General features: G+C 41.8%; 1 protein-coding gene across 2 annotated transcripts in view; it reads left to right on the forward strand.

Annotated features, from left to right (window-relative positions):
• Positions 1-20,246, forward strand: part of LOC121278911 (band 4.1-like protein 3) — a 196,534-nt gene that overhangs the window by 87,544 nt on the left and 88,744 nt on the right. For both annotated transcript variants that reach the window (XM_041189446.1, XM_041189447.1), the window contains 2 exons: positions 691-733; positions 3,177-3,252. In XM_041189446.1, the coding sequence (XP_041045380.1) occupies positions 691-733; positions 3,177-3,252 (119 nt within the window). The remainder of the gene's footprint in view (positions 1-690; positions 734-3,176; positions 3,253-20,246) is intronic.

The following is a 20,246-nucleotide window of genomic DNA, read 5'->3' on the forward strand; positions in this document are numbered from 1 at the left end:
ATGGCAGTAATTAAGACTTATCATACTGTTAAAAGATTCACTTAGACTTGAATGGACAAACCCTAACCTTTTCTGATCTGTTTAGTGGGTAAGTACTGTACATTCACACTATGTGAATGCCAAAACCCCTTGATAAGCGCAATTAGTGCAAAGCTTCTGGAAAAGCGGGCAACTTGGGCGGCAAGTTATTGATTTCATTGTATAATAATGCATGTGTGGATGCCAGAATTTGATGTCTGCTTCACTCCATAATGGTAAATGTGAGCCTTACTGTCCTTACTATCACAAAACTTGGGCCAATGGGTTATGGTCACAGGCCAACCACAGTGTCTCTATTTCAACTCCACAGGCTCTAACTTGGAATTAAAGTTAAGTATTTTCATTTCCCATAAATTCAAATCAACTTGCCTTTCTCAGTTATCCCTCCCTTTTAGAACCTACCTGATGGCACCTAAACCTTTCAATATTTAATTATCTCATTTGACCTCCTCTTGTCAGTCTCACTCGGCCGCCACAATTTGTCTTGACCTTCAGCATAATTTCTCAATAAAAGAAGTATTGTTTTCACTAATTGTGACTTGATTTAGGATTTTCACCTTGGGTGTCTGTCATCCTGCATTAAACTGATGTTTCAGTTTGAGATTCTATCCTCTATTTATAAAATTAAACATATAAAATATTGTATTTCAGAACTGGTTGGACCCAGCCAAGGAAATTAAAAAGCAAATCAGAAGTAAGCACATTTTACTAATGACTTGAAATGTAGCTTGTGTATAATGATGTTTGAAAGATAACACAGAAGTAGCTTTCTATTTATTTTTTACCAGGATATTATTTTCATTCTGATTTTGTTGGCGCTTTCAACGATGAAGCGTGTGTTCAGTGGTTTTATATTTTGCTTATTTCATTTTTCCAGTTCATGCTTTTGCTTCTGTAAAGGTTTATAACATTCAAAAGGTAAAAAGCCCAGTATATTTTTCTTATCTCTTACAAAATGCAGCAGCTGCTGAATGCATGTTCTTCTGCCTGCTATATTGAAATTACGATTGCCATTTAATCCCAAACCTAGTTATTGGAAAACTGTTGAAGGTGAAATGGATGGAATAGTAAATTAACATAATGATCGAGATGCAGCTAAATCCACACAAGCATTACTCAAGTAGGTCTGCAAAGTAATTATGGAAAGCAAGAGAGAATACCTGGGAAATTAAACATGAAAGATATTGTGTACAATCAAAGTTGTGATGTTTTTTAATTATAAGTCCTTATTTTTAGTACAAGAGGAATTTTCAGGAAGTAGCATGACAATGACATCAAACAAGATGCCAGACTCTTTCTTGTCCTATTGTGAGATCTTGTATGATTCCTTTTTGCTTTCACTCTTATCCCTGTTGTTTGTTTTTTTGCAATTTCATACCACTCTATCGCTATATTCTTGTTTAAAAGTATTATTTTAATTAACCTTAAACTGATATTCATTCACCGTATCTTATTCATCACTAAGAACTACTGTTTCCACAACCACACTTGCCTTCACCTTAGCCACACTGGTGCTGAAACTTTAATCTATGCCTGTCATCCATAGATTTAACTTTTTTTCAATGCTCTTATTGCAGCACACACCACCCCACCACCCCCCCCCATAAACTTTAACTCATTGAACTGTATACTGCAATAAGTCTTGCTCACTTTTAAATCATGCCTTTAACTGACCTAAACTGATTCCCAGCTCTTCAAAACAAGGATTGCAAAATTCTCATGCTCATCTGCATATCTTTTCATCAGCATACTCAATTCACCAGTTGCATCCCCATGCTCCAGTTCATATCCTCTCTTCTGACACTGGCCTACTGCGCCTCTCTTTCTGCTGCACCTTTGCATTTGCAAACCCATTATTAGAGCAAGGTCATAGCATTTAGTGCAGTACAACTTTTTATATATAGACATAAAACTTTTCGATCATGCTTCCATCATGTTTTAGTGGTTAAGAGCATCAGCTGAAGTATTACTGAGTGACAAACACCAGTGAAGTCCCTGGTTTTAATTTTTGCATCAACCCATGACCTCAGTTGGGACAGTGCTGGGGATGCTACATTTGACCTTTATGAGAGGGGAAAAATCAACCATGGCTCCTACTCCTGATTACTATGCAGTGGTATTGCATATGTTTACATGTTTGTGTGCAGCAATGATAGTCAAAGGTAACCTGCCAGCACAATAATGCCAACTGTGGTGTCCACACTCACACATGAAGAATGGCTACTTGGCTGAGTACCAGTGGAATTCTTGGGGAGTAGCTACATCAAGAAAGCTATTAGCATCTGGCACACCCATAATATGGATAGTGCTGTGGAACATTTCTGCATAGACCCTGTTAGCTTTGGGAGGTTTCAAAAGTAGTTTTGTCAACTTCCATGCAATTTTTATACAAGAAAAGCTATATACTCATTAGCTGATTGTGGCCACTCCCTTTATAACTTAAAACATGGTCAGCATAGTTAATAGTGAATAGAACTGTAAGCAAATTCTAGACAACACAGATGGGCTTATAGATAGGACAGCGAACTGCCAGACAAAAGTTAACATGGAGGAATGGGAGGTGACAATTAATGATGGGTAATTGAGATTAAGGAGAGGAAATGTACACTAAATGGTAAAATTCTAAAAAGAGCAGAAAAGTGGTGTTACTTAAGGGTCCAGACAGACAAATCTTTAAAATTAGGTGTGGGAGAACAGGGTGTCCACCATCCTCTAGACTTCTTGACGAATAGATGAGGCACACAATTTTGTGAGAGTAATATATCACAAATTGAATGATGAAGATTATTTCTTAAAAGAGAGAATTATGGAACTGTGAAGTGTCCTATCTACTGTTCAAGTGATTAATGAACCTTATATCACAAGGCTTTTGTGGAGAAAATTGACTAGATATTGTTAAGCCTCTATTCATGTTTACTGTAGGGATAGTAAAAGGCAAACAGTAACAGCTAACCAATGAGTGTCATTTATTTATTAGGGTTCTCGTTTTAAGATTGATATTTTCGATTAAAAATAATCCTTGACATTTTGCACTGGAAGAGTAGTCGTTGGAGAGTTTTTTATTATTTCAAAACACTAAGAAATTTAAATCATTTGGCTTCTGTTTGATATTGGAATAATGATTTGATTCCATGCAGGTGGTTTGTGGCAGTTTGCATTCAATGTAAAGTTTTACCCTCCGGATCCTGCCCAGCTCTCTGAGGACATCACCAGGTGAGTGAAAGAATGTTTCTTTTAGTACTTGCAGGAGAAACTTGTGTGGGCAAAATTTGTTGTTCTGTAAATGCTCTTCTCCAAGACTTCTCTATTCAAAAGAGTATAGGAGTGTATACTATATCTGTACAAAACTCCTATTTATTATCTCATTGTAGGCTTTTAATTTAAATTATCAGTACGCACCAAAGTAAATTGGTTTTGCAGAAACCAATCAGTGCATTATTGTTGGAGTAGCTTTTTTATATGAAAGTAAACTACTCATATGTTTTCAAATTATTCTTTTTTAACAAAGTAGTTGCTAATTCTGCACATTTCCTAACCCATGAGAGTGGACAATAACTGGACAACCAATTGCATTTGTATAGTGCATATTGCACAAAAGCGTCTCATGGAGGTAGAAGTGAACAAGGAGAGAGGAAAATTGAAAGTGAAGGGAGGAACAATTAAACAACAATAACATGGTTGAAATAGTGGGTTTTAAAATCTGAAGCAAGGGAAAGAGATAACAAATCAAAATAGTATTGGAAAAGAGCTTGAGAGAGCAGGATGCAATGATTGTATGATTTTATTAAATATGCAGTGTATCTGAAGGACGAAGTCACAGTATTAACAATAATCTGCCAGTGCTAAAGTTTATTTTATATAACTTGGGTAATGAGGCAGCCCATGCCTGCATGTCGAAAGATCTGGCATTCAGGCTTGGGCAGGTAAGTGGCGAGAAACATTCATGACACACAAGTTCCAGGATATATCCAACAAGAGAGAGTCTGAGCACCTCCTCTTGGCATTCAATGGTATTACTGTAACAAAATTCCCCACCATCAACATCCATTGACTAGAAGCTTAACTGGACCAGTCACAATAATACTGTGACTATAAGAGCAGGTCAGAGGCTGGGTATTGTGTGGTGAGTGGCTTCCCTCCTGACTCCTCAAAGCCTTTCAACCACCTACAAGGCACAAGTCAAGAATGTGATGCAATATTCTCCATTTGGCTGGGTGATTGCAGTTCCATCAACACTCAAAGCTGGACGCCATTGGCATCCCCTCCGTCACCTTAATCATTTCCACCGCTAGCGCACAGTGGCTGTACTGGGTACCGTCAAATAAGATGCACTTAAGCAAAGAGACATGGCTGCTTTGACCACATCTCCCAAATCTGTGACCTCTAACTCTAGAAGGAAAAGGGCAGCAGGTGCAGGAACTCCACAACCTGCAGGTTCCCCTATACGTCACACACCATCCTGACCCAAAAATATATTGTGTTCCTTTGTCACTACTGGGTCAAAACCCTGGAACTTCCTACCTAACAGCATTGTGGGAGTACCTTCACCCACAGACTACAAAAGTTGAGAATCACCATCACCTCAAGAGAAAATGGGATGGGCAATAAATGATGACCTTGCCATTGATGGTCCACATCTCAGGAATGAATTAAAAACGAAATGATTGCAAATGGAGTCACATATCTGCCACCCTGATGGAGCTGCCTTAAGGTGTAACCTGACCCCACTTTCCAGGCATTGAGAGTGAACAGTGCATAGCTTTGATAAAGGGTCCACAGCTGAAGTATTAAGTTATCTGCCCCTCCTTCATGGCTGCTTGACGAATGCTTCCAGCATGTTCTGTTTATGCGTCAGACTTAGTCTGCCCCATAATATTTCTGAATTTAGTTTTTTGTATATTCGTTCCCTTAAAAAATAATTCAACAATAGCACAATTTTCATTGTAGTAGATGACCAGAACATTCTGACAGTTTGTTAATGTCTGTGGAGACGCCTGAGAATGTGTTAATTCTTGCAAGGGCTGTTCTAGCAGAAATAAGTGAGCGTTACTCTTTTATGTTGTTTGCAGCCATCAGAGCATCTTGTCATTTTACTGCATTGCAGTTGAATTCCACACTGTTCTCAGCAAATACAGATTATTAATTCTGTGCCACTACCTTCCACTTCTAGAGCTTAGAAATAGTGCTGATGTAAGCAGTTTTGGGAAGTAAAAGAGCTGAAAGAGTATGCATTATTTTCAAAGTTTCTGATTGAGGGAAAAGGAAGTAGAAAATGCAGTGTTTAAGCTCAGTATATTAAAAAAATTGGGCCAAAGTAAGTGGTCAGGGATTTGCACCTCTTGTACTTGCCAACCACAATTTTCTGCCCTTTCACCTTAATGGGCAGAGAACCATGACTCATGAGCTCGGAAAGAGGAAACTTCACCCAGTATATCGTGAGAGAACTGTGACGCTATTTCTGGACCAAAATACAAAGTTGGTCAGATTTTTTTTTAACGGTTCTGTTGAATTTATTTTATAGCTGTATTGGTCCCAAGGATCTGAATGGATTACATTATTTTTGTCTATGATATTGTATACTTCCCTAATTCTACTTTAGGATGCTCATTATGGGAAAAAGCTATCTCCATAGATGTTCTATAAAATACATCGCTTGGCTCACCCCAATGTGTCAACAAATTTATCCAGTGATTAATTGAACCATACATGCAGGAGACTCCAGGTTAAATCCCTGGTCGATGCTGGATTAGATGATCTCAGCTGGGCAATCAGTATCACTGCAATTGATCTCGGTTCTCCTGATCCAGAAAATAGGGAAAATTGGGTCATTTCAGTGATTATCCAACTGATGCCTGTGTGAGGTACATGCTGTATTGGTCAGGTAAGGACAAGATCTGCCCCAGTTGTGAGACATCTTCAGCTAAGAAAGCTTGCAGGAGGGAAGAAAGGCTATTGAACAGACAAAAAAAAGTCTGAATAAGAGAAGATTTTTGTCTTCAAAACCCTCAATTTAATGGGTAGGGGTGGATGGGTTCACAGGGATGATTTTGTACAGATGAGATTAATATTTACAAAATGAGTAAGAGTATCAATTGCTGTTTATTCAACAGAACTGGACTCAATTATCTCCAAACACTAAAATTTGTAACAAAACTAAATCCTAAAGCAATTTTAGTACAGCTTCTGACTGTAGCCGATAGATGTAATAGCAAGCATAATCGGGAAAATTCAAATCATGGGATCGAAATTGGTATGTGTTGCACCAGTTACTCGGATGTAAAACGACCATGAAGCTTACCAGTTTATCAGTGCCTCCGCTCAATCTGGACAGGCATTGGCCCCACTAAAAATCCTGAGTGGATGTCTTAAACAGGTATCAGGCCTGTTGATTATGTAAATGTTGATTATGTAAATTAGGTGAGGCAGATTGCTCCAATTTAACATCTTCATTCTGAAGGCCTGCATAGGGATGCATGACCAGTGCCGGCAGCTTGTCCCAAGTATTCAGATGAAGGAACAACTTTAATCAATCCTTGAGCAACCTTATTTTGGGCACATGCTGCATTCATGCCAAGTCTGGGCCAGCAAACCGTCCCAGAATAATTCGTACTCCATGAAATATAGTGTCCATAAACTCTTACATTGCGGGAGATTCAGGATAGATTTCTGTTTATGAATATTGTTACAAACGAAAAGATTCCTTGCAGTTGTTAAGATGTTTTACTTTGATAAGGTCCGGCCAATGGTGTTCTTACATTGACAATGACACTTTCTAGTATAAAAGCTGATGTGCTCTGGAGACCCAACAGACCCCACATTTCCACGAGTCTCACAAACTGGCATTACTTTCCATTCAATGATCTTTTTGACTAACAGTGGCATTATTAAACATATGGGTGAATGCTGCAGCATAGTTGGGGCTCTTTGGTCACTTCTCCAGGAACCCCATATATTGGCCAATTACTCTGCATTTTTGAGTGTACCATGCTTTATGTGAGATATTAAGCAGGCAGACCGACTCTCAGTTCAAGTGGATATTAAGATCAAATGGCTCTATTCAAAGAGGTTTCCTAGCGTCGTGACCAACAATTCTCCTTTTTTCTTTATTCGTTTGCAGGATGTGGGCATTGCTGGCTAGGCCAGCATTTATTGCTCACCCCTAATTGCCCTTGAAGGTGGTGGGGAGCTGCCACCTTGAACCGCTGCAGTCCTAGAAGTCTGCAAATCTAAAGTACAGCCACAATGCTGTTAGGGAGGGAGTTCCAGGATTTTGACCCAGCGACATTAAAGGAACGATGATATATTTCCAGCTCTTTTACTCTGTTGGTGTGTGGCTTGAAGGGGAACTTGCAAATGGTGGTGTTCCCATGCATCTGCCCTTGTCCTTCAAGGTGGTAGAAGTCACAGGTTTGGAGGGTGCTGTTGAACAATACCACAAAAAAAAGATTTAACCAACTGTCATCAAGTTGCTGTTTGTGGGACACAAAATGGCTTCTACACTTACCACATAACAGGAGGGAGAAATCTTTCTGGTTGAAAAGCCGTGGCAGGCATGCACCTTAATTTCTTATGCAGACCTTGGTGTGTACAATTCCACTGAAGATAGAAGTGTGCAATCACTGGGCTAAAATGTGTGAAGTGCTTTGACTGTGTCTGAGGGACATACTATTTTGCTATTTAAATGCAGAAGCATCTTGTTAGATTTCAGAACATTAAGGAGTAGAAATTTGTAGCAAAGTGCTTTACACCTATCATGATGACAGAAGTTCACTGTCTCTCAAATACTGAGCACTCAAAAGATTCAGGATGACTTATAGAGATGCTTTATTCACTATTTTAAAGCACATTAAACATGATACTCACAAGTGTTAAATCTGTGGTTTATCCACACAAACTGGCTCTGCAAATATATATCTGCTAAAATTACTCCAAAGAGGGATGATCTTGATACTTATATTTGATGGCTGAGTCTTTAAGTCCAAATTGCCTGTGAATGTTTGACACGCTTCACAGGAAAGGAAAGCAAATACACAAGGAGAGGAAAGTGAGTGTGATAATTTGGCTTTTGGAGTAAAGGAATGCTTATACCCTTTGTCAATCCATAAGACATAGGAGCAGAAATTAGGCCATTCGGCCCATCGAGTCTGCTCCGCCATTCATTCATGGCTGATAAGTTTCTCAACCCCATTCTCCCGCCTTCTCCCCGTAACCATTGATCCCCTTACCAATCAAGAACCTATCTATCTCAGTCTTAAATACACTCAATGACCTGGCCTCCACAGCCTTCTGTGGCAATGAATTCCATAGATTCACCACTCTCTGGCTAAAGAAGTTTCTCCTCATCTCTGTTCTAAAAGGTCTTCCCTTTACTCTGAGGCTGTGCCCTCAGGTCCTAGTCTCTCCTATTAATGGAAACATCTTCCCCATGTCCACTCTATCCAGGCCTTTCAGTATTCTATAAGTTTCAATTAGATCCCCCCTCATCCTTCTAAACTCCTTCGAGTATAGACCCAGGGTCCTCAAACGTTCCTCATATGTTAAATCATTCATTCCTGGGATTGTTCTCGTGAACCTCCTCTGGACCCTCTTCAGGGCCAGAACATCCTTCCTGAGATACGGGGCCCAAACCATGCTTATTCCTGGAGGCTTGGTTCTTAATTCTACTTGAAAGCAATGGAGAAGGGAGAAACTGCACAGCAAGATTTATCATTGTACAAATTAAATGTACAGTAGCAAGACAGGTATTTTAACCCAGGTACGAAAGCAGAAAATCTAAAATAAGAGCAGAAAATGCTGGAAATACTCAGAAGGTCTGGCAACATCTGTGGTGAAAGAAATAAAGTTAATGGGCTGGGTTTTACCATGGTTGTCAGGACCAAATGGGGGTCCCAAGTCCGCACTTGCAAGCCCACCCAAGGCCCGGGGAGAGAGATGCACTAGATGTGAAACACTAGGGCTCATGCCCTAGGGGAGCCTGGGGCTCCAGCTCATTTCAAAGATGTGAAGTTATTCTTCTTTTAAAAAAAAAGAGAATTTCTTTAGGGGGACAATTTGCTCCACACATCTTGATACAAATCCCAGAGATATTTTGAACAAAAATTAGCCCTGGGTCCATTTCAGATAGGTTCAAAGATTTTTTAAAAAATTTATTCATGGGATGTGGCCTTTGTTGGCTGGGCCAGCATTTTTATTGCCTATCCCTAGTTTCTCTTGAGAAGGTGGTGGTGAGCTACCTTCTTGAACCGCTGCAGTCCATGTGGTGTAGGTACACCCACAGTGCTGTTAGGGAGGGAGTTCCAGAATTTTGATCTAGCGACAGTTAAGGAATGGTGATATATTTCCAATTCAAGATGGTGAGTGGCTTGGAGGGGAACTTCCAGGTGGTGATGTTCCCATCTGTCTGCTGTCCTTGTCTTCCTAGATGGTAGTGGTCATTAGCTTGGAAGGTGCTGTCAATGGAGCCTTGGTGAAATCCTACAGTGCATTTTGTAGATGGTACACACTGCTGCCACTGTGCGTTGGTGGTGGAGAGGGTGAATGTTTGTGGATGTGGTGCCAATCAAGCGGGCTGCTTTGTCCTGGTGGTGTCAAATTTTTAGTGTTATTGGCGCTGCACTGCAACAGCTTGGTTAGGGATGCGGCAAGTTCTAGAGCCCAAGTCTTCAGTACTATTGCCGGAATATTGTCAGGGCCCATAGCCTTTGCAGTATCCAGTGCCTTCAGCCGTTTCTTGATATGGAGTGAATCAAATTGGCTGAAGACTGGCATCTAGGATGCTGGGGACCTCCACAGTAGGCCAAAATGGCTCATCCACTTGGCATTTCTGGCTGAAGATTTTAAATGCTTCAGCCTTATTTTTTGGAATGATGTGCTGGGCTTCCCCCGTCATTGAGGATGGAGTTACTTGTGGAGCCCCCTCCTCCAGTGAGTTGTTTAATTGTTCACCACTATTCACGACTGGATGTGGCAGGACTGTAGAGCTTAGATCTGATCCATTGGTTGTGGGATCGCTTAGTCCTGTCTATCACTTGATGCTTATGCTGTTTATCACACAAGTAGTCCTGTGTTACCTTAAAATGAGGTGTCAACCTGGTGAAGCTATGCCTGGTGCTGCTCCTGGAATGCCTTCCTGCATTCTTCATTGAACCAGGATTGATCCCCAGGCTTGATGGTAATGGTAGAGTCGAGGATATGCCAGGCCAGGAGGTTACAGATTGTGATCGAGTACAATTCTGCTGCTGATGGTGGCCCACAGATGTATTCCCAGTCTTGAGTTGCCTAGATCTGTTCGAAATCTGTCACGTTTAGCATGGTGGTAGTGCCACATAACACAATGGAGGGTATCCTCAATGTGAATGCAGAATTTTGTCTCCACAAGGACTGTGCGGTGGTCACTCCTACCGGTACTGTCATGGACAGATGCATCTGTGGCAGGCAGGTTGGTGAGGATGAGGTCAAGTATGTTTTTCCCTCTTGTTGGTTTTCTCACCACCTGCTGCAGATCCAGACTAGAGCTATGTCATTTAGGACTCAGCCAGCTCAGTCAGTAGTGGTGCTACCGAGCCACTCTTGGTGATGGACATTGAATTCCCCCACCAAGAGTACATTCTGCGCCCTTGCCACCCACAGTGCTTCCTCCAAATGGTGTTCAACATGAAGGAGTGATACATGGTTATCAGCAGGAGGTTTCCTTGCCCATGTTTGTCCTGATGCCATGGGACTTCATGGGGCCCGGAGTCAATGTTGAGGACTCCCAGTGCAGCTCCCTGTGTTTACCACTGTGCCGCCACCTCTGCTGGGCCTGTGTTGCTGGTGCGACAGGACATAACCAGGGATGGTGATGTGGAGTCTGGGACATTATCTGTAATGTATGATTCCGTAAGGATGACTATGTCAGGCTGTTGCTTGACTAGTCTGTGAGACAGTTCGCCCAATTTTGGCACTCGCCCCCAGATGTTAGTAAGGAGGACTTTGCAGGATCGACAGGGCAGAGATTGCAGTAGTCATTTCCGGTGCCTAGGTTGATGCCGGTTGGTCCATCTGGTGTCATTCCTTTTTTGTGACTTTGCAGCGGTTTGATCCAACTGAGTGGCTTGCTAGGCCATTTGAGAGGATATTTAAGAGTCAGCACATTGCTGTGGGTCTGGAGTCATGTGTAGGCCAGACCAGGTAAGGACCACAGATTTCCTTCCCTAAAGGACATTAGTGAAACAAGTGGGTTTTTACAACAGAAATAAAAACAAAAAACTGCGGATGCTGGAAATCCAAAACAAAAACAGAATTACCTGGAAAAACTCAGCAGGTCTGGCAGCATCGGCGGAGAAGAAAAGAGTTGACATTTCGAGTCCTCATGACCTTTCAACAGAACTGATTGAATATTGGGTGACGGGTGAAATATAAGCTGGTTTAAGGTGGGGGTGGGGTGGGGGGGGTGGTGGTGTGGTTGTGGGGACAATCAAGCATCGATAGGAGCAGATAATCAAAAGATGTCACAGACAGAAGAACAAAGAGGTGTTGAAGGTGGTGATATCTAAACGAATGTGCTAATTAAGAATGGATGGCAGGGCACTCAAGGTACAGCTCTAGTGGGGGTGGGGTGGAAAGACTAGCAGGGCATAAAAGATTTAAAAATAATGGAAATAGGTGGGAAAAGAAAAATCTATATAAATTATTGGAAAAAACAAAAGGAAGGGGGAAGAAATGGAAAAGGGGTGGGGATGGAGGAAGGAGTTCAAGATCTAAAGTTGTTGAATTCAATATAAATCTTTTATGCCCTGCTAGTCTTTCCACCCCACCCCCACGAGCTGTACCTTGAGTGTCCTGCTGTCCATTCTTAATTAGCACATTCGTTTAGATAATATCACCACCTTCAACACCTCTTTGTTCTTCTGTCTGTGACATCTTTTGATTATCTGCTCCCATCACTGCTTGCTTGTCCCTACAACCACCCCCACCCAGTTCTCTCCCACCCCCCCCCCCACACCTTAAACCAGCTTATATCTCCCAATATTCACTCAGTTCTGTTGAAAGGTCATGAAGACTCAAAACATCAACTCTTTTTTTTCTCCGCCGATGCTGCCAAACAGACCTGCTGAGTTTTTCCAGGTAATTCTGTTTTTGTTTTGGGTTTTTACAACAATCAACAATGGTTCCATGGTCATCATTACACCTTTAATTCCAGATTTTATTGAATTCAAATTCCACCATTTGCTGTGGTGGGATTCAAACCCGGGTCCCCAGAGAATTACCCTGGTTCCCTAGATTACTAGTCCAGTGACAATACCACCATGCCATCACTTCCTCACATGTTCAAATGCCATGTGCTGGTCAATCAACAGGCCCCGGGTACTGCCCATTGGGGGTTCCGCGGAGGGGGAGGAGGGGAACCACTCTCTTCATGCATGTGCACCAAGTGATGTCGACACATGCTCAAGCTTCATCACCAAAGGCCTGGCCCCAACACAGCAATTGTGGGCATGCATGAGCGGACCAGCTCCAGTGACAATAATAAAGCTACAGGGAATGCGCTTCAGCGTGGTGGTGTGACAGTTGGGGCAAGCAGGCTCCAGCGACACTGTGTCTCTGAGAGGGTGAGTGGCACCTTGGTAATAAATAAGATCAATGGGAGAAAGGGCGGAGAGCAGGTGGCACTAAGGGCAGTGGTGGGAGGCACCATTGCTGTTAGTGTGAGTGGAACATGTCACTGTGTGAACTGCTTGAGAGGGCCAGTGCAGTCAACGTGAGGGGCCAGTGTGAATAACATGCATGATTGAGTGGGAGGGTTGGGGTGGTGGAGATAAGAGGCCCGGAAACAGGAGAAGCACCAGGACCCGTGAATTCGCTCCCAGGCCCTGTGCCCACCGGTTCAACCTTCCTGAAGGCAGCCTCCTAATTGGCCACCTCCGCATTCACTGACTTAAGGACAGTGGTGATGCTGGTTCAATCAGACGGCTGGTAGTTCTGGAGCCTCAGCACCCCCACCAGAAGAGAAGCATGTTGTGATGTTGGGTACCACAAGGGATCCTCAAAATGAAGCGCCCTTGGAGGTGTTGATAAGAAACTGAAATGCTGAGGATTGAAGCAGATAGGCGCCGCAGAGCAGAGGGAAAAAGCCTCTGAATGACTGTTTGGGCTTCGGCTGCAACCTTTTCTGACCACATTCTGACATTGAGACATGGAGCTCCAATGACACTCCAGCCTGGTGCTGGGAGGCCACCTCTGTTGAGCTGGCAGCCTCCACAAGCTGTAGGAGGCAACTCCTCCAGTGACAAAATGCCAAGGAGGTGACAAAAATTAACCCAAGTTGCTTCAACAACTGTTTCGATATTGTTGGGGCTCCAGCTGTTGCTGCCACTGACACTGTGTCCTTAACCATCTATGCATGTCTCCTTTGTGCAGTCAGCTGATCCAGTTCCCCGCCAGCCCCTGGGAAATGTCCCTGGCAGCAGGAATGCATTGGGAAAGCCATCCTGGTGTTGCTCCCCCACCACGACCCCCATCTCCATTTTCCCAAACTCCTTTCGATGGGGCTGAGAAAAATCCAGCCCAGGTCTGAGACTTTTCAGCAGGTCTTTCGTATCTTTACCTAGATATTCATACAAACATGTGAACAAGGACCAAGTGTAGGCCATTCAGCCCCTTGAACCTGCTCTGCTATTTAATAAAATCATGGCTGACCTGATAGCAGCCTGAATCTGCATCCCATCTACCCCCGATAACCTATCACCCCTTTGCTTACCAAGAATCTAACCATCTCTGCCTTAAAAATATTCAGAGTCTCTTCCTGAAAAGGTGGTGGAAGCAGAATTCCAAAGACTCACGACCTTTAGTGAAAAGATTTCACTGCATTGTTTTAAATGGCAACCCCTTATTTTTAAACAGTGACCCCTAGTTCTAGATTCTCCCACAAGAGGAAACATCCTCTCCACATCCATCCTGTCAAGATCCCCCCAAGATCTTATATGTTTCAATCAAGTCACCCCTCTAAATTCCACTCTTCTAAACTCCAGCGGATACAAGCCCAGCCTGTCCAACCTTTCCTCATAAGGCAACCCACCCATTCCAGGTTTTAGTCTGGCAAACCTTCTCTAAACTGCTTCCAACACAATTACATCCTTCCTTAAATAAGGTGATCAATACCATATACAGTACTCCAAATGTGGTTTCACTAGTGCCCTGTACAACTGAAGCATAACCTCCCTACTTTTGTATTCAAGTCCTCTCGCAATAAATGATAACATTCTATTAGTTTTTCTAATTACTTGCTCTACCCGCATACTAGCCTTTTGTGATTCATGCAGTAGAACACCCAGATCTCTCTGTACCTCAAAGCTCTGCAATCTCTCACCATTTAAATAATATGTTTCTATTTTATTTTTCCTGCCAAAATGGACAATTTCACATTTTCCCACATTATACTGCATTTGCTAGATCTTTGCCCATTCACATAACCTATCTAAATCTTTTTGTAGCCTCCTTTTGTCCTCTTCACAACTTATTTTCCTACCTATCTTTGTGTCATCAGCAAAATTTGGCAACCATCCCATCCATCCCTTCATCCAATTCATTTGGGTAAATTGTAAACAGTTGAGGTCCCAGTGCTAATCCCTGTGGCACACCACTCATTATATCTTTCCCACCTGAAAAAGACCCACTTATGCCTACTCTCTGCTTCCTGTTAGCTAGCCAGTCTTCTATCCATGCCAATACGCTACCCCTAATACCATGAGCTTTTATTTTCCACAATAACCTTTGATGTGGCACTTTGTCAAATGCCTTCTGGAAATCTAACCGGTGGATTACAGTCACTACAGAAGTGGCACTGAGTAAATTGTTGGAGCTGCAGGCTGACAAGAGCCCGGTTCCCCTTTATCCACCGGTTCCCCATTATCCACAGCACATGTTACTTCCTCAAAGAACTCCAATCAGTTAGTTGAACATGATTTCCCTTTCATGAAACCATGTTGACTCTGCCTGATGATCTTAAACTTATCCAAGTGCCCTGCTATAACTTCTTTAATAATTGCTTCTAACAGTTTCCCTACGATAGATGTTAAGCTAACTGGCCTGTGGGTTCCCGCTTTCAGTCTCCCTCCCTTTTTGAATAATGGAGTTACATTTGCTATCTTCAATTCCAGTTGGACCTTCCCCAAATCTAGTGGTTTGTGGAAAATTAAAATCAATGCATCAACTATCTCAGCAGACACTTCTTTTAAGCCCCTAGGATGAAGTCCATCAGGACCCGGGCTCTTGTCAGCCTGCAGCTCCAACAATTTACTCTGCCACTTCTGTGGTGACTGTAATTTTCCTGACTTCCTCCCTCACTTCCATTTCCTGGTTTATAGCTGCTTCTGGAATGTTACTTGTATCCTCTATAGTGAAAACTGATACAAAATACCTATTCAATTCATCTGTCATCTCCTTGTTTTCCATTATCAATTCTCCAGACTCACTTTCTCTAGGACCAATGCTCATTTTGTTAACTCATTTCTTTTTAAAATATTTATAAAAACTCTTATTTGTTTTTTTATTTCTGGCTAGCTTCCTCTCATACTCTAATTTTTCCCTCCTTATTAGTCTTTTAGTTACTTATATTCTGTCCAATCTTCTGACCTGCCACCTATCTTTGCACATCCCATGCGGTGAGTAACCTTTGAATGAAAACTTCCTGACACCAGCCTCTTGACCTACTCTCTCAATTTAGTTGAAGTATTGTTTTGGTTGGAGCTTTTCTGTGTCATCTACTTACCTTGCCTCTATTCAAACCTCAGAAATACATGGTTAAAAGCAAAATACTGCGGATGCTGGGAATCTGAAACAAAAACAATAAGTGCTGGGAAGCCTCAGCAGGTCTGACATCTGTCACTTGCTCATCCTGCCTTCTACTCTTAATGTCACCATTAGCACCTCCATTGGCCAGTATCACCGCCATCAACACTCCTTCGATCTTTTGTTTATGACATCTTTTGCAATCTCTCCTTTGCCTCTACCTATCACTGGCCTTCTATCCAGCTTCACCTGTCCCACCTCTTTTTAAACAGTATAAATTTCACCACATTTTTACTTCTGTTTAGTTCTGAAGAAGAGTCAAACAGACTCAACATTAACTGTCTTTCTCTCCTCAGATGCTGTCAGACCTACTTTTTGTTTTTGTCTCAGAAATACATGGTTCATTTCCCACTGACGGAAGGAAGGAGGGCTCATAATGAAGCTTGTCAGCACTTGATAGTAAATGTTAGTAAGCTTTCGTGGTGGTTGGGAAATACTTCCATTGTGGTAGAATACTTTTAGAAATGCATTTAAAAAAGAAAGCCTGTCACTTAGCTTGCAAGTCAGTTATGTTCAGAATAGTCCTAAATACTAAACAGCTGTATACTGCAGTTATTTAGAATATTTTCTTTTAAACAGCAACTTGTATTTTTATCAAATGTTTGTTTAAATTTTGAGGTTCACAGCAAAGCCCTACAGCTGTGTGTTTATCCAGACATCAAGATGGAATATAAAGAAAATTACCCTTAACACAAACTTGTAATTGATACTCAATATTTCAAGAATTAATAGAGCTGCAATTTCGAAGTAAGGAAAAAATAACTAATATCTTTGTCCCCCACTTTTATGCTCTGGCACCCCAATATTCAACCAGGATGGGTGAAACAGTTGCTGATCAGTATGTGAAACCGGTTGATCCTGGTTGCTGGGCAGTTGGCTCTCCTCAGTTGGAAACGGCTGACAGTGGTTGCTGACCAGTTATTGATTGGAAGCGGTCATCACCAGTTAGCTTTTCTGGCTGAAAAAGAAACAGTTGTCACTTGTTGTATTTTGCACACCCCAGTTGAGCTCAACCTCTGAAAGAGAAATAAGCAGGGCTTGCATCCCTAACAAATTAAGGCCTTCGCATCAGTGTGCAATTGTGAAAAACCAGTCAAGAAGCTGAACAAGACTGTAAGTTTCAAACATTTATCAGGAGCACACAATCGAATTAATCCTATAAATGAACTTTGTATAAAATTCACATATTTTCCACCAAATTCATCTCCAGGAATTGTTTTGTGTTGAAGTCTTGTATTTTATCGGAGATATATTTATTCGTCCTCTTAATTTCTTCTGTCACATCCTCCACACTTAGCCTCTGGGTGCAGAGGTGGCAGATGAAGCATGCTGGTGGGTCAAGAGCAGAAAAGGGTGAAGCATGGACTTTTTTTTAAGCCTTTAGTCACAGCACAAAATCCAATAACAGGCAAGCGAGAGATATAAAAAAAAAAAGTAGATCAGAGACACAGAACAAAGAAGGTGACAACAATTTATGTTAAGATGTGCATTTTAGTGGATATCTTTGACAGCATTCAACTTTACTGGTGAAAGTGCTAGCTTTGCAACACCCCCATTCACAAAAGGTGGGCTCTCCGACAGACTGTCCTCTCCCAGAGCATCTCGTAGCCCCAGATGCCAACAGCTAGTCAGTTAACAAATAAAGAATTTGGTCTGTGGTCATAGACAGAATTTCACAGTTGCCCTAGGATCTTGATCGCACCCAAAAATTGCACCTGTAAGTAATATCAGGGACAAATCAGTATTCCACATCTAAATGGGAAAATATCACATATTTCAATTGAGTATTGCTGAAAGAAGATACATACCTAAGCTTTTTGTCTTGCACTCATCAGGATACTTGGCAGGAATACCAATAAAGGGGGGAAGCAGTAATTTATACTGTATGTAAACAGAGTGCTGATTGGTTGGCAAGTGAACTCTGGCAGAGGCGTTGCCATGGAGAATGCACCAGTGATGGTGACTGACAGTTAACTGTCAGGCATTGTTTGAAATTTAAACCAGACCTTTTGACCCTGAGGAATGAGTCAGTGCAGGCTGTCACTTTAAGCACAATGCGCGTACGTATATTTTCTGTCTGCAAAGAACAGATCCCTGCATATTAATATATGTAGTGCTCAGTACACCCAAATGCGCCATAGTACGAGCTTGACTGATGATCTTAAATTAGTTGTCAGCATAATTCTTAGCATACTGAGGATTATTTAGCAAATGTTGTCCAATCATGGAATGGCATCTAATGTTGGACACTGTGTTTTGAGTTTTGCAAGCACAAACAGGTTGGGTACAGTCTGTACCTTGCCCGCTCCAAACAATGGCTGGGACGTGCTATTCAATATGATCTGCCAGCCTTTGGGATATGCAGCTTACATACGTAGCGTCACACTGGCACAGAAATTCATATACTATGTTACTCATTTGTGTGATAGGCAGAATGTCTTTTTGGCTTGACTGCAGCATCCTGTTAGTGGAGAGAACCATTTGTGTTGCTACTACATAGTCACAGTGTGAAACAGCTAGCTTCACCTGTTGCTCAAACTTTTGAGATACCTTGCCCTTCCAGGGAATCTGAGGTAGACTGGGCATTTTTCAGGGCTGAAAGTGACAACCTTAGGCTTGTTCATGAGTTTGCGCGATATACAGGGCGAAGTGATCTGATCAGAATAGCCATTATCCTGCAGGATGCCTTTGATGTGCCTTATTTCAGCATCAAGCTTGCATAGTGAGCAAATAGCTTGGGCCCCATTTATAAGGCTGCTAATAAGACCAATCTTACACGAACATACAAAGTAGGAGCAGAAATAGGCCATCCAGCCCCTCGAGCCCGCTCCGGCATTCATTAAGATCATGGCTGACCTGTTTGTGCTTTGAATTCCACATTTCCCATCTACCCCTGATAACCTTAGCTTCTTGCTAGGCAAGGGAACTGATCTACCTATTCCTTAAAAATATTCAATGACCCCTCCTCCACTGCCTTCTGGGGCAGTGTGTTCCAAAGTCTCCTCATTTCTGTCCTAAAAGGGTGACCCCTAATTTTAAAACAGTGCCCCCTAGTTCTAGACTCAACCACAAGAGGAAACAGCGTTTTCAAGTTCATCTTGTCAAGACTGTTCAGGATCTTGTATACTTAAATCAAGTCACCCCTCACTCTTCTAAACTCCAGTGGAAACAAGCCCAGCCTGTCTAACCTTTCCTCATAAGACAACCCGCTTACTCCAGGTATCAATCTAGTAAACTTCCTTTGAATCGCCTGCAATGCATGTACATCCTTCCTTAAATGAGTGCAAAGCTGCACACAATATTCGAGATGTGGTCTCACCAATGCCCTGTATAACTGAAGCATGACATCCTTTTATATTCAATTCCTCTTGTAATAATGCATAGCATTCCATAAGCCTCCTTAATTACTTGCTGTACCTGCATGATAACTTTTTGTGACTCATGCACTAGAGCACTTAGATCCTTCTGCATCTCAGAATTCTGGGGCTATTCAGCGTGTGGAACTGTAAGAATCCCAATGTGTATATTGACCAGTGAAGATAGACTCTGGTACAGAACTCCCTAGAAGATTTCTCAACAAGTATGTCAAGGAAGGGGATTTCATTTGACTGCCTGTTATGACGTGGCAGATGGTGTGTACCAAATCCATGAGGGAAACTTGGCCGCACTATCACAGCAGTTTTGCAATTTGTATTTATTACGAGATGTGTGCACTGAATTCAGAAGTAATAAATCCACGAAGGCCTTCAGAGATTTTAAAAATTAAAATATTTATTATCAAAATGAAAGATCTCAAGCGCACATATAAAACTACAATTACTACCAAAATATCTCCTAAATTCCTAATTAACCTGACCCCCCCCTCCCAAATTACACCCCCTTCAAGGCAACAGTCCGAAAATAGATTTTCAATTTAAAACAAACTCAGCAAGTTAACACACTACCCTGGACAGTGGAATTCCAAATGGCTTTTCCCCAGCTTCTGTTTTGTTAGACAGCAGACTTATGTACAAGTGCTGGAAGCTATTTCACACATTCCTGTTAGATCTTACATGACCTTTTGACACACAACCTTTCATCTCCTTTATATATGTTTCTCTCTTAATATGCAAATTCTATTGTTCTATTGTCATTGAAACGATATCTTCCTCATAATATAAAAACTTTTATGTTGCCACTATATATTGTCAGTAACCTTTGGGAAAAGTAAACACATTCCTTAGCCTTGCTGCTCTGGCTGGTTGTAACAGACTATGGTCCCTTTGAAATCCAAATATCCCTTCATTTATCTAAAAATACAAATTCCCTTCACACCTGACATGCTAAGCCAGCATCTGTGTTTACTCATTAGCATGTCAAGTACCTAGATTCTTTTGATT

This window comes from Carcharodon carcharias, chromosome 6 (assembly GCF_017639515.1).
Source record: "Carcharodon carcharias isolate sCarCar2 chromosome 6, sCarCar2.pri, whole genome shotgun sequence".
Taxonomy (NCBI): Eukaryota; Metazoa; Chordata; class Chondrichthyes; order Lamniformes; family Lamnidae; genus Carcharodon; species Carcharodon carcharias.